Source organism: Vitis riparia, chromosome 15 (genome assembly GCF_004353265.1).
Source record: "Vitis riparia cultivar Riparia Gloire de Montpellier isolate 1030 chromosome 15, EGFV_Vit.rip_1.0, whole genome shotgun sequence".
NCBI lineage: Eukaryota > Viridiplantae > Streptophyta > Magnoliopsida > Vitales > Vitaceae > Vitis > Vitis riparia.
This window is the reverse complement of record NC_048445.1, coordinates 821,634-835,506: the sequence shown is the minus strand read 5'-3', so window position 1 is coordinate 835,506 and position 13,873 is coordinate 821,634. Positions and strand designations below refer to the sequence as shown.

Genomic DNA, 13,873 nt, shown 5'->3' with positions numbered 1-13,873 from the left:
TAAAATAAATTTATTTAATTTAATATTTAAAAAAATTATTTAATTTAATATTTTTTTAAAATAGTTTTATTTAATTTAATATTTTTGAAAAAAAAATTTAATTTAATATTATTGAAAACCACTTTTACTTAATTTAGTATTTTTGAAAAAAAATTATTGAAAAAAAATTATTTAACTATTTAAAAAAATTATTTAATTTAATATTTTTTTAAAATAGTTTTATTTAATTTAATATTTTTGAAAAAAAAATTATTTAATATTTTTGAAAAAAAATTTTAATTTAATATTTTTGAAAACCACTTTTATTTAATTTAGTATTGTTGAAAAAAAAAATTACTGAAAAAAAATTATTTAACTTAATTTTATAAAATATTTTATATGTGTTCTTAAAGGGTATATTTGTCCGTTACTATTTCATATCCTTCAACTCAATTTGAAGAGTTACACGGACCTTTTGTTAATTTGAGGGCCCATCTACCCCTAAAACATAATTCTCCCTTTAAAATTTATCCTTTAAATTGTTTCAAAGTTTTACATTTAATTTTCCTTCTTTAATGGAGATTATTCAATACCATATTGTAAAATTCTATTTGATACAAAAAAAAAAAAGGAGATAGAAGATTTAGGTCGCATTTGGTAATTATTTTTTAAAATTGTTTTCTAATATTTTATTGAACAAATGTCTATTTGAGAACCAAATATTATTTTAATCTATTTTCTATGTTTTTAAATATGTTTTAAAAATAATTTTTGTATATAATACTTTATTTGTAATTATTTTTATATTTGTGTAATTGAAAATAACTAAAAAATATTCCCTAAAAATAATCATGTTCCATATTCTTAAGAATAAAAAATTATTTCTATTTTTTTATTATCAAATGTATTTTTTTTCCAAAAAAAAAAAAAAACTATTTTTGAAAACAGTTGACAAATAGGGCCTCAATAACCCTGTTCATGTAAGAATTTTCAAGGTAATAGTATATTCATTTTGTCAATAAGTTACTTGAGATGCTTATAAACTCCTCAAATGCGACTTATAGGAAATCACATTATAAGTTATTAAATGTTGGTCTAGTGAAAATTACCAATTATAATCTACAGTTAGAACCATCTAGGAGAGGCCTTCTATTGCTTCTTATTCTGCTTATCCCAATATTCATTCTCCCACAGCTCCACTTGCCTCGTTGCATTGGCTTTTCTCTCAATAAAATCATGGAACCCTGGAGGATCATATGGAGGAGGCAAGCTGCAAGGAGTGGTATCAGTAGGAGTCTTCTCTAGGGATTCCTCCATGAACTTCCTCCATGCACCTTCTGCAGGGCATGCCATTGTTTCTGCACAAACCTCCACTGCTCCTGGTGGTATGGTTGGCTTGAACTTCAAGAGTTTCGCGTACTCGTTCAATAGATGGAACATATAATCATACACATAATCCATCTTCAGATCCTCCTGAATGAACTTGCTCGTCGTCTCCCCCATTGTTTGTGCCTGCAAGCCCATGAAACTCAATAGTCCACGTTTTGACAAAACGCAATACATAAATACTATTATTTGAAAATATAGATACCTTATCGGTGTGATTGTTGCCCCATTCCACAGCAAACCTAAGATCCCTACACTTGTTGTTGTCCCTAATAGGCCAATAATGTTGCAATGGCACCAACCCCCTTATGAAGAAATCATGGTAACGGGGCCTTATGAGTAAGGTCATGGAGTCACAAGCTAGAATGTACTTCTCACTCACAGACCACGCCCATCCCTCAATATAAATCTTGTATCTTCATGCCAATAGCCCAAAGACAAAACCGTAGAGAACTTATCAGCATAAATATTACAACAAACTATGAATTGGGACACTGGATTTGAGGGCTTACCTGTGGGTGCATTGGTCCTCTAAGTTAGATTGCCTGTACCCTATTTTAGATTGTTGGCCCCAGTCCTGAAACAAGTAGAAAATGTATTAGGCTGGAATGAATTGAGGTAGAAGAAGGGGTGAGGCATAGGATGAGGGAATAGGAATGTACCTGAAGGTATAGGCGAGTATTCCAGTCAGCTTTGTCGGAGACATTGCATTTGAGAAGATCACCCCTTGTTGGAGCCACATGGGGGTTTCCTCTCCAGTATGCCAAGGGGACCCTGTCTTTCCATTTGGTTCTTCTGTTGCCTTCTTTTATGTCCTTTAGCACATTTCTCCACGGCTTTATATTGGTCTCAGCCCTATAAGAGCAAAGTTTAACCTCTATCAATTTTCACATTAAGGGGAAAACCCCCCAAGAGGAGGCCAATTTGCCCAAATGAAATGTGGGTTGTGGGGTGTTGGATATGCTAATAAAGGAAACACAGAAAGTCAGGAAGAAAGTGAGGAAGGACCCCCCCTAGCAGGTCCAAAAGACCCAGATTATGAGGTGGGGAAAAACAGAGACCAAAATGAAGAAACCCATTTCAATTTTCAAGGCCCAACTAGACATGCAAGGTGGGATATAGAGAAATGATTTTGCAAACTATGGGAAAAAATGAGGAAGAAGACACTTACCATCCCCAGAAAGACCAGTCTGGAAACACAATGTCCAAGCTCCAATCATCTCCACAGTACCGGAACAATGGCGGTGGGGCAGCGTTCGGGCCCCGGAAGTCTCTCATTCGAACAACAGGCCTATCATCACAATCAAACATGAGCTCCAAGTCAGGCAGCCTTCCAGGGTACCATCTCAGGAGCTGCAAAATGCCCCACAAGGTGAACATATCTCTAGTCTGTATGGACTTTCTGAACTTCTCAACATAGGCCTTCCCATCAATGATCACAAGTCTGAAATGGGCCGTTCTTTGGGCCCGGTCCACCATGTCCCTGGTGATTCCGGTCTGCTTCCAGGGCAGTAGATCTTGATGGATCCATCGGAAGTAGTCAGGGCAGGTCATGTTGGTTGATGAATGGTCAGGATTTGTGGGGTTGTGTTTGGTGGGGTAGTTTCCAGGGCAAGTTTTGGTGAGGTTGCCTGCACTGCAGTTGAGTGGGTACTGTAATCTGATTGGTGCTTTCGTGAATGAGAGTAATGACTTCTGGGAGGGATCACCTGGAAATATAGACTGCCAAACAAATTTTTTATTTTTGTAGTTAGTGATCAAAAGCTTGGATAGCTTGGATGTATTTTAATATGATGCACTATCGTGTATGTTATCGTGGTGTACGTTCAGGCCATCTCGGACAAAACGAGAGGGTAAATCCGACAGAACGTCATTGTTCTAATATTTTATTCTCATCCTTAAACACCAAAAATAAAAAAAATAAAAAATAAAGGGAATTATGCAACAATTAATCTTGTTGTAAATTAAAAAAAAAAAAGTTTCCAAAAATAATTTTGTCTTATACTTTCCTTGCTCAATTTGCCTTTTTTGGAAGTTTTGAGTTTTTTTTTTTTTTTAAAAAAAACTTATAAAGTTCCTTCTCTTTGGTATCAAATAAATAAATTTATCAAAAATACCCTTTCTCTCAACTTTTTCAACATTTTTTCACTCTTCAACCTTTTCTACAAGAAAAAAAAAATTCATGGTATCAAAAGCAAGAAAATGATTTTCTTTATATTTTTTTTCCTTTTTTTTTTAGCACTTTTCAAGAAAGAAAAATAATCTAAATCATGCTTGATTTCAAAAATAATAATAATAATAATCGATTCACTATACAAAATATAAAAGAAAATCAAATATTATTAAAATTGGTTTAAAACTTACACATATTCAAATTATTTAATTTTTTAACAAAAGAAGAAAAATAATTGAAATAAATTTGAAGAAATAAGCAAAAATAATTTATTTACTTTTAATCAATATTTCATTTTTTTTTCTTTTTTAATTTTTCTACTTTTTTTTTCCTTACATTTTCTCCCAAATCTTCCAAGAGCAGAGAATTCCAAAAAGTTGAGTACACAGATGCATAAAAATAAGAATATTTTTTTATTAAAGACAATTTAGGATAATCACTTTGAAGAGAATGTAACTCAAGAATAATGAGATTTTTCATAGTACCCAGAATGAAAAATGAAACAAAAGTATACATCAAGTTGTCTCCTCTCCAAGTTAAAATCAGATGCTCAGAGCTTTTGCAAAAAAGTAAAAAGCTTCAAGATTCATTAAAATTTAAAACTAATAATAAAATTAATCTACGAAATTAAAATTAAAAATTATTCTTGTTAAAAAATTGAAATTAAAATAATGAAGAGTTTTCAAGAGTTAGTCTAGGAAAGGGATGGGTTGATGTTTTTACATTATTATTAGCAAAATTAAAATAATAATAAAAATTTATGAGTAGAGACATGAAATCAATGAAGGAACTGGTCATTACCCAAAGAGGTATAATAATCAATCAATGAAGAGGCCAAGATGTTTATGAGGAAGATGGTTTGTATAGGAGTTTCTGGGGACTTACAGCATCGATCCATCCTGTGTAAACCAAGGCGCCAACAAAGATGAAGAGGAAGACGAAGAAGAGCACAGTAGTAGTGATGGAAGTTGCACCACCTCTCTTCAGAGATCCTGGAAAATGCCTGTGAAATCCAGCTCCGTGCCAGAAAATATAACTCCAGTTCTCGGTATTCTTCTTCATGCTTGTGCACCTCTCGTGCTCACCTGGGCCTAAGCTTCAGAAGGAGATCAGAGCAACATGCATGGCAAGGCTTCGCCAAGCTCAGAAGCTAGCTGCAGAAGGTCACTGTATGGAGGAAAGGAATGAGAATTGAGAGAGACTTTATATGGGTTCTGTAAAAATGGAATTGAAACTGATGCAGAAAGAATGAGAAGAACGTGTCGTGCGGCTTGTGCCCTCGTTTACAAAGGGCATTTCACGTTTGAAAGCCCGTAATTTGCTCAGGAATTGGTATGAAGGTTCTCAAAATGCAAGTAAGCTACCACCGAAGTCTTGGCCCTCGACTTGACTTGAATCCATTTTCTCATGAATGGGACAGGCAATTTTATCACTAGTGACAGTGGGAAAAGGGTAGAATTGTCTTTTTCCTGCTATTTCGATGTTCATCGTTCAACTAAAATACCAACTTAACCTAATTCTTTTACCAAGGTACCTGCTCCTCCCCCTAATCAACATACTTCCACCCGCTTGATGTGTTTCCATCTCTTGGTATGTCCCCATGAAAGCCCAGCGCTGTGATCACACCCAATGTGCATAATCATGCTTACTGGCCTTTGATCTCTGGGGAATATGAGTCCTTATCATGGAGTCAATACCATGGGATCCTAACTCCCAATAACTTGTTAGACCACTAATCTTGTACTGCAATTAACAAAAACTTCAAAGCAACCCCAACAAAAGCAAATTTAATAGTAGTAACCCTAGATTAAGTCCACCAAATTCAAGGTTCAAAAAGTAAATCAATTCATCCGAATAAAAAAGAAAGGTGTATAAATTGTGAAAGAAGGTGACAGTTAAAGAGACAGCCCGAAAGAGATGTCTTACGGATCAGTTACTTCCTTTCTGTGTAGAAATCATGAGAGAAACCCATATAAAAAGAAAGACCATTATCAGAAGCATGACTCTTCATTTGAGAACAGAAACACTATTATTCAAGTTCATAGATGAAGGGTCAAATGTCTCATGTCTCATATGTGCTCACCAACATATCCACATTCAAATGTTTATTCACAATGGCATCCAATCTGAAACACGACATTCAGTGGAAAACCCACTACTAAGGCTCAGTGCAGCATGTCCAACTTGTTGAGGGTTGACCAAATCTTTACTATCTAATACATATATAAACACCTTTTTGGTATCTATGGGCCAATATCAGCTATTAATTTTTTGCACATAGAGGATCATAAATAATGTCTTCCATTGATAGATAGAGGTTGAACTTTTTTTGCAATTAGGTGACAACTCGAGAATCTGCCTAATGACATGGAACTCATGACCAGTTTTCATGTTTCAAGTGCAATAAAATAAAAGAATTTATTAGATATAGTTGTAACTTCCGATAAATATTCTTTTTCTCAGAAAGTCAAAAAAATTTCTGATTGTATGAACTTTTCATCAAAATCACACACCAAAATGAGCACTCAAGTCTCGTTTAATTACCTAAAACCTCTTTCTCATCAATAACTTTTAGAAGGCAGCTTAGGAACTCAAAGGTTTGTAACTTATTAAAATCATTGTCCTACACATCTTTTCGCTCTTATAAGGGACCTTTATTAGAAGTTACCAGACATCAAAATGCGCTCCAAGACAGTTCTAATATTAAGTTTTCTCAACCTGGTTAATGTTGAATGCATTAAGGGAACATTGAATTGTTGATACTGGCAGATTCCGTACCTTTCTAAGAGCTCATAAATAAGGTAAGCTGCCACAACTCAGTACAATAGACACTCTTCTGCATTGTATTTACTGCTGCAATTTATTATCCATCATAATTATATAATAACAACACTGAATATTTGAAATATTTATTATAAAATAAATTTAGAAAAACAAAATGCTCAATGCATAGTCCACAAAATTTTGGGCTTTTAACACTACTGGCCCACTAGCACAACCCCAGCACAACTGGCAATTCTGGGCCATCCACCTAATACAAGCCCTATGGAATGTGCTTGGATCAACCAACCATGGGGTTCCAGTCCATCTTCAGTCTTTAAAATGGCTCTTAGCATTAAATTATTAACAGATAAACAGTAGTTAACATGTGCATGCATGTACTCACCTCACTATCATACAACCGAGAAGGCCTCCAAGTTCAATGCTTTTAAGAGCCAACCATTAAACGGTGGACTTCCTTTGAAAATTTTTGAAGCTGAACCATACTCTTGAGCCCCATCCTGCAAAAGAGTGAATAATTCAAACTACTGGAAAGATGATGATTAAAATGCATGCATCTCTGCAACTTAATTCATAATTAATTTTTGTACAGTGCAGCAGTTCATCGATGCAAATGATAAACAACCAAGTTCAAATTCAGTAAGGAACACAGGTAGAGTAATGACAATATTGCTTCACCAGAGATAAGAAAGCATTCTCTTGGTTTAACAATTTGTAAGCAACAACACCCCACAAGCGCCATGACCAAAATATAAAATAATGGGGAGAAAAAGGGAAATTCATTCATCTGCTAATGGCATGAATCAAGCATCACAATCCAGGTAAGTGCGCTACCCATGATATCCTCAAAACTTTTGTCCACCCATCTGCCACTTGTTCTATTACATAATTGGATTTTCTAATTGATTTCTTATTCACAAAATAGGCATTTCTAGGTGACTGAATATTTATTTTAAGTTTGATGGTGACCGGCACAACCTTTTGTGCTACCACTTTAAATGGGTCCAGCCTCTTGGAATTGAAACTTCAGAGACAAGACCCTGCACTGCTTATCATGCCAAAAGAACTCTGAAAAATAGATGTACCTACCTTCTGATTCAGGAAAAAAAAAAAAGGAAAGAAAGAAAGATATAGATGCCTTCAGCAAACCTTGTAATCAGTTTACAAGAACTTCAACCCTACCTCATATGATCTTCTGGTCCTCCCTGCCAATCTATTGATTATTAACATCCTTTTCTAAGTAAAGCTTTTGAGCAAAAATTGCTGAAAAATCTGCAAGAGATACTCCAATATCATATGATTATTAACTTTTTATTTTTTAATCCTTTTGTTTGTTTGAGTAGGAAAAGACCACAGAATTGGCCCATAGGGCATCATCAGGAGTACAGCATCATGCCACATCAGCAAAAAGAGGTAGCTTGGTTTAACTGGTGGACACCAGTACATGACACCATGCAGAGGAAATCCCCTTATGATAAGCTTCACTGCCTAATAATACACTTACCGCTATGTGTTTTGTGGCTTGGCACCCCATTCCTAACCAAGCAGCTTCTTAGTTGGAACCCATATCCCTACTCAGGTTTGAATCACATCCTGCAGGGATTCTACATCAAACTCAGTAACAGTCTCACTTTCCCCTCTCCCATGCAAGGATAGCCCCCTGCTCTCTTTAAGATGAAAAAGATGAGGCCTAACCTCAGGGTTTTATGCACTAACCAGAACATGGATTGAAATGCCCGAGTTTATCAGTTTCAGCAAAAGCTGAGGCCTAACCTCAGGGTTTTATGCGCTAACCAGAACATGGATTGAAATGCCCAAGTTTATCAGTTTCAGCAAAATCCATAGACATGACTATGCATTTGATTATTTCTTAATTTAAAATGTCTTTTAATTTAATCCATGTGTTCATCTTTTCCAGTTTAAAATATAAAGCATCGATTATATGCTTTTTGGTGCCTCTGGTGCGTGCTACTTAAAACTAAAAAGGACAACCACCAAATTTGCTCCTATTGTCATTTATGGGAATTCAACAGATGAATCAATATGAACATATTAGATTCAGTTAGAGAATAAATGCATCAAGCAGTGGTCCTTTGATCTAAGGTATTGAAATATTACCTTGAGTTCTCGATAAGTAACCTCATTAACAGGGCTCTCAATTGAGGTTTTATGCATTAGCAACAAAAACACTTCCAACAACCGTTTCCTGAGATATAACAATAACAAGAAAACTGAGGAAATAAGAAAATGCAAAAAACCTTTTATGCCTTCCAAAATTAAAATTTCCTGGAGCAGGCTTTTCTGTTTACTTGCATAAAGACGGCTCTGTAGATGCATAAAGTGCCCCTTTTGCAGAGGTGCCTTGCTTTCTGCCAGTGGTACCAAGAATGACTTCATGCAAGCCAGACTTATTCCAACATATTGAATACCTGTAAATTAAAGCATAAAGTATTTGGTAACAACTACGAGATTATAAAACAATTTATAAACCCAGAAAAGGTCAAAATAAATTAGTTTACCCGCATGTTAAAGTAGTGGTAGCAGTCTCCGAATGTTGAAACTCTTTTGGTGGTATTGGGGCCTTCCAAAATAGTGGCTGCAAATGATATTACATTAGTATCCTCGCACAATCCCACTTGATTTCAATATTATTGAGGTAAACTCATGTTGACATACACTAGACACAAAGCAGACCTGGTTCACTTGAAAGGGACTCTTTAGTTTGTCTGATAATGGTAGGGCACGATTATATAAAGCTCTTCTCAGATTATCCTCTAAGGGAAAATTTTTAGGACTGGTATGAGACTGTCCAACAGTAATGGAAGAAAGGTACACTGGTTGAAGGAAATACGAAAGCAGAGCTCCTACATAAGAGGAATAAAAACCATGTAATTTAACATATGACAATAATGTTTATCAGTGTTTATGAAGTATTCTCAATAAAAGTGGAAAAGATGAATGAGAATGCTAACTCGTGATACAAGTCACTTAAGCTTGTTCCTATTTCCATTAGTACCATAAGTTGTCTGGTACGATAACTTGGGTGTGATTCAGAGTAAATTAAAAACCTTGAACTCCAAGGACATTCCAACGGGCTATCTTGTCAGAGCAGCTAACGGAGAGAGTTGTATCACCACGACCAGGCTTCCTTTGGATCATGCCGATAATTTGTGAACCATTGCCAGAAAATGAACCCACTAGCAAATTCACATTTTAAATAAAATAGATCCATGTTAAAATTAGCTAATCAAATTGTATCACCACCAAGGGGACACTCCCAAATTGTAAATGTTAAAAATGAAGAAAAGGCAATGGCAGTTGTCCTCTCAAATTATCCTACTTCACATCCATCAAACTAATATAAAAACAAAAATACACAAGGAGGACAATAATTGCAATTCAATAGCTATTCTAATCCTGTCAGAATTATAATGACACCCATATAACACCGGCTTATTTTATCTCCAATACTAGAAACAAATCTGAAATAACCACCATCCAAATGGTAAGCAAAACAACCATGACATCCACTAGAGGTAGCAGTCTAATAATTCAAAAAGAATCAAATAGCAAGTGAAGCAACCATGACATGCACTAGAGAGAGCAGCCTAACAATTCGAAAAGAAGAAGAGTCATAATGACTACCATATAAGAGCCACTTCTTTTATCCTCAGTACTTGCAACAAATCTGAAATAACCATCATCTAATAGCAAGTGAAGCAACCATGACATGCACTAGAGGTAGCAGCCCAATAGTTCAAAAAAAAAAAAAAATTGGAAGAAGAAGAAGAAGAACCATAATGACTACAAAATAACTGCCACTTATCCTCAATACTAGTAATAAATCTGAAGGAACCCTCATTAAATAGCCAGAAAAGCGACTATGACATACACTGGAGATAGCAGCCTAATAATTCAGGAAGAATAAAAAGAAGAAAGGCTTTTAATTGGCTTCATTACCATTATTCTTCATTGAAGCATCCAAAAAATTGCCTGTGAAATCATCAAGGTTGCTCAAGGAATCAGTCTGTTCATCCATGGAATCATTTTCACTCACTGATGATGGTAAATCCCCATTTCTTAAGGCGAAGCTTCTCAAAGAAAATAATGGCAAACTAAGTGAGGCATCCCCACCTATAAGCAACAAACTAAGGATAATATAATCACAATATATATGCATGTCCAGTGATAAAAAACAAAAATCCATACAATGCAACAACAGAGAAAGGATAGTTTATTTTTTATCTCACAGGAGAAAATTAAGAGATATACCAGAACTTACATGGCAACTGTGATATATATAAATGTAATTTCCAACCCGCCCTCATTGTGATTTTTCTTTGGCCAGGACCATCTGAGTCCAAATGGAAAAGCATGTTTGTGATATCATCGCCTTCCAACTGTTCGCTTCCATAATTATGTGTATGCCTATTACTAATGCTCAAAAGACTTTGTATCTCTGTATAGAAGAACCTGTTGTGATGGGGAAAAAAGCAATTCTTATGCATCCTCAGAGCAGCAATAAATTTAATCACACATAATTTGGGGTTTTATTGTATAAATCTTAATAATCCTTCAAAATGTTGCTTTCAAGTGAAAATTAAAATGACGGTAATTCATTCTAGAATCCAGATTGACTTAAGACTTCAAAAATCAAAGCAACAGAAGCCTGAAATTCACTAGTACCAATGCACTTTACATAGAGTGGTCAAGAACAAGTTCTATATTGATGGAACTGCTAATCAACACTTCATTTTTTTCAGTTTTATGGATGACAACTCAGACATCTAACTCTAGTTTTTATTACTCACAGAATTCGGTTCATGATTTCGCACTGATGGATCCCAAGCAAGATAAACAAATGTCTATTGATGATGCAAACTTAAGCACATGTTTGAATTTATGTAACTCTTAAACATTAACAGCTCAAACAATTGGAATGGGAGAATGGACGTACACATTATTAATGCTTCTATTAGATCATGTTGTTTTTCAAATATTCCAGTGGGGTTGCACCCCTTTTTTTGATAGGCACCTTTTAATATACTTTTATCCGCCTATCAAAACAAATATTTGTATATGAGTTTACCATAAATTCCATATCCTCAATTCCCAAAAATGAAAGATTGGCTCAACACAGAACTCAATTTACGTTATCATTCTCCATATCTTTTGGAGCTTCAACTTGTAAAACTTTACTTAGATCAATACAGGATCAAAGTCCTATGTGGAACTTAGACTCTTTATCATAATTTTTTCTGTGCTTCAACTTTTGAAACATTATTTCCAATAGTACAGGATTGTAGTTCTACTTGGATCTTAGACTTCTAAATACTGCGATTTATAGTTCCATACTTCTAGCTGTAGAAGCCTTCTCTTTAGTGATAAGATACCAAAAAGGGGTGTACACTTGCCATAACATGAATGAGGTTTACTCTAAACAGTTCAAAGCTAGAAACAGATGCAAACAATAATAACAAACACTTCTCAGTTATAATTCTTGTCCTCCCACACCCGAAATAAGTAGTGAATTTGCTTGTTAATCATTCAATTACTTGTACTTTCCCAAGAACATTATTGTCAATAACTTTTCTTACTAGCCAAACAGAAGGGTATAGTATAATTCATACAAGGCAGAAAATTAAGCCAGCATTAGAAACCTCATTAAAGCTCTTCGGGCAATAACTTCAGCATGCGAGTCATTCACTATGTCTCCATGTGGGCTCAGGCGTGAGCGACCAATGCATTTGGTCCCTGTTCCTAATGCAACAACCTCCAAATCTGAATGCGAAGATAAAATAAAATGATTCATTCACAACACTATGTTCTTTCTGGCATCATTAATTATAGAAATAAACCCTAAAAGTCTGTTTAGTTGCTGAGAAAAATGTAGGAAATGAAAAGAAATTAGAATTGACAATCTTAAGAGTTTTCACAATTTTGAATTCGGGAAACAAAATCGCAGCACCCAATATAGATGGGGATGAATGGAGCATTGAAGAAAAAAATTCTCGGAAAGTAATTCCTCAGAAAAGGAGCTTCAGAGAGAAAATGTTCTTTTCCTCAGTTCTCTCAGCAACTGAACGGTGGGTTGATGTTATATGCTCACAAGAGACAGAAAAAGTTGTTAAGAATCATCAACAATATTTGTTAAACCCTCCGTTTGGTAGCCAAGAAAATGCATACACTGCCTCTGGCTTAGCTGAGAAGAGGTTTTAAAATTAACCAGTTTCATTTTATTTGCGTTTCGCCCATTTTCTGGGAAACCAAACGGAGGGCCTAGGATGGGAAAAAGCAGCAGAAGAGAGAGGACCTTGAGAAGGAGAGGAGGTGAGAAAAGCGGCCAAAACGGTGACTTCCCGTCCCTGAGGCTTCCCCTTCTTGGGGAGAGACTTGTACACAGATAATACTTTCTCGGAAACCTGTTCTCCCCATGTTTTCTCGGAATCCAAACAAGAAGAAGATGATGGTGAGGAGGATGAATCAAATTCCATAACCCAGGACTGAGTGAGAATTCCGATTCAAGGACTGTTGTCGATGGACTTGTTGAGAGGAAAGACCGAGCGAAATTAAATATAAGTTAAATTATTTTAAAAATATTCATATTTTCAAATTTTTATCAATCTATAATCTATAAATACAATTTTAATGCGTATTTAACATTGATATCTTTTCGAAAATAAAAAAATTCTAAATGAACAATTAAAATGTGAACCACCCAATGGTGATTTGCAATGTCATAAAAGCTTACCAAAAAAGTTCTAATATTTCTATTAAAAATTAATTTTAGAAAATAATATATAAATAAACGTGATAAATACGAGTATGATTATATTTAACAAGAAAAATATATGTTAATGTAAATTAAAATTTTATGACTCATTTGTAATAATTCAACAAAATTTATTATTTTTTTTTCATATATTTTATTCATTTTTTAATGTATGAATTAAAGGAATAGAAAGCAAACTAAAAGTAATTTATTGATATGAAATGAATAAACTTGTTATAAATATAAAAATAATAAAGTAAATATAAAAAGGTTGTTCATTAATTTAGCTTATTTAATATTAAAATGTCCTATGTTTATTCACAATGATTCAATTAAGAAGTCTACAAAGTGATTTTAAATTTACAGAAGTTTAGTAAATTAAGTAAATTAAAAATACCTATTTGATGCATAAACCATATTAGTTAATATATAAAAACTTTTATATTTTAAAAATGATAATTAAACCAATCATTATATCAATTAAAAAAAATTACAATAACTTGTTCGTTTTAATAGTTCATTAATTTTGTTACATCACTTGTGTCATTAATTTTAATTTTTATATCTATGTCACTTCATAATAATGTTGTTTTATAGTGACATGAAACATTATAGGGAAAGTTGTACTTTGGGCTTCCCATCCAACATAATAGCATTTTCAAAACCCAACAATGGGAAATATAATAATCAACTTTTAATATGAAAAGTTTTATCATTTTTGTGCACTCTAAGTCGGCTCCATCTTCTATGCCCAAATTACCCTTCTATTTCTCTAGCACAAC

At 34.2% G+C, this 13,873-nt stretch overlaps 1 protein-coding gene across 7 annotated transcripts; it reads right to left on the bottom strand.

The window, feature by feature from the left end:
* Window positions 1-958: 958 nt before the first annotated feature.
* LOC117932339 (tRNA-specific adenosine deaminase TAD1-like) lies at window positions 959-12,865 on the bottom strand. Of its 7 annotated transcripts, none has more exons than XR_004654138.1 (12): window positions 12,633-12,865; window positions 11,980-12,100; window positions 10,602-10,792; window positions 10,280-10,453; window positions 9,388-9,516; window positions 8,996-9,183; window positions 8,839-8,915; window positions 8,629-8,748; window positions 8,438-8,525; window positions 6,705-6,819; window positions 6,317-6,391; window positions 4,596-4,705 (listed from the first exon to the last, which is right to left on the bottom strand). XR_004654138.1 is itself a non-coding variant. In XM_034853557.1 (11 exons), exons 1-10 carry the CDS (start codon window positions 12,811-12,813, stop codon window positions 6,712-6,714), a joined length of 1,344 nt encoding a protein of 447 aa, XP_034709448.1. In that variant the 5' UTR covers window positions 12,814-12,865; the 3' UTR covers window positions 4,596-4,705; window positions 6,705-6,711. The 7 variants fall into 7 exon arrangements, 5 of the variants coding, with proteins under 5 accessions (XP_034709445.1, XP_034709444.1, XP_034709448.1 ...); XR_004654139.1 differs by having other exon boundaries at window positions 6,317-6,388; XM_034853557.1 differs by lacking the exon at window positions 6,317-6,391 and having other exon boundaries at window positions 10,280-10,410; window positions 10,592-10,792.
* Window positions 12,866-13,873: the final 1,008 nt, after the last annotated feature.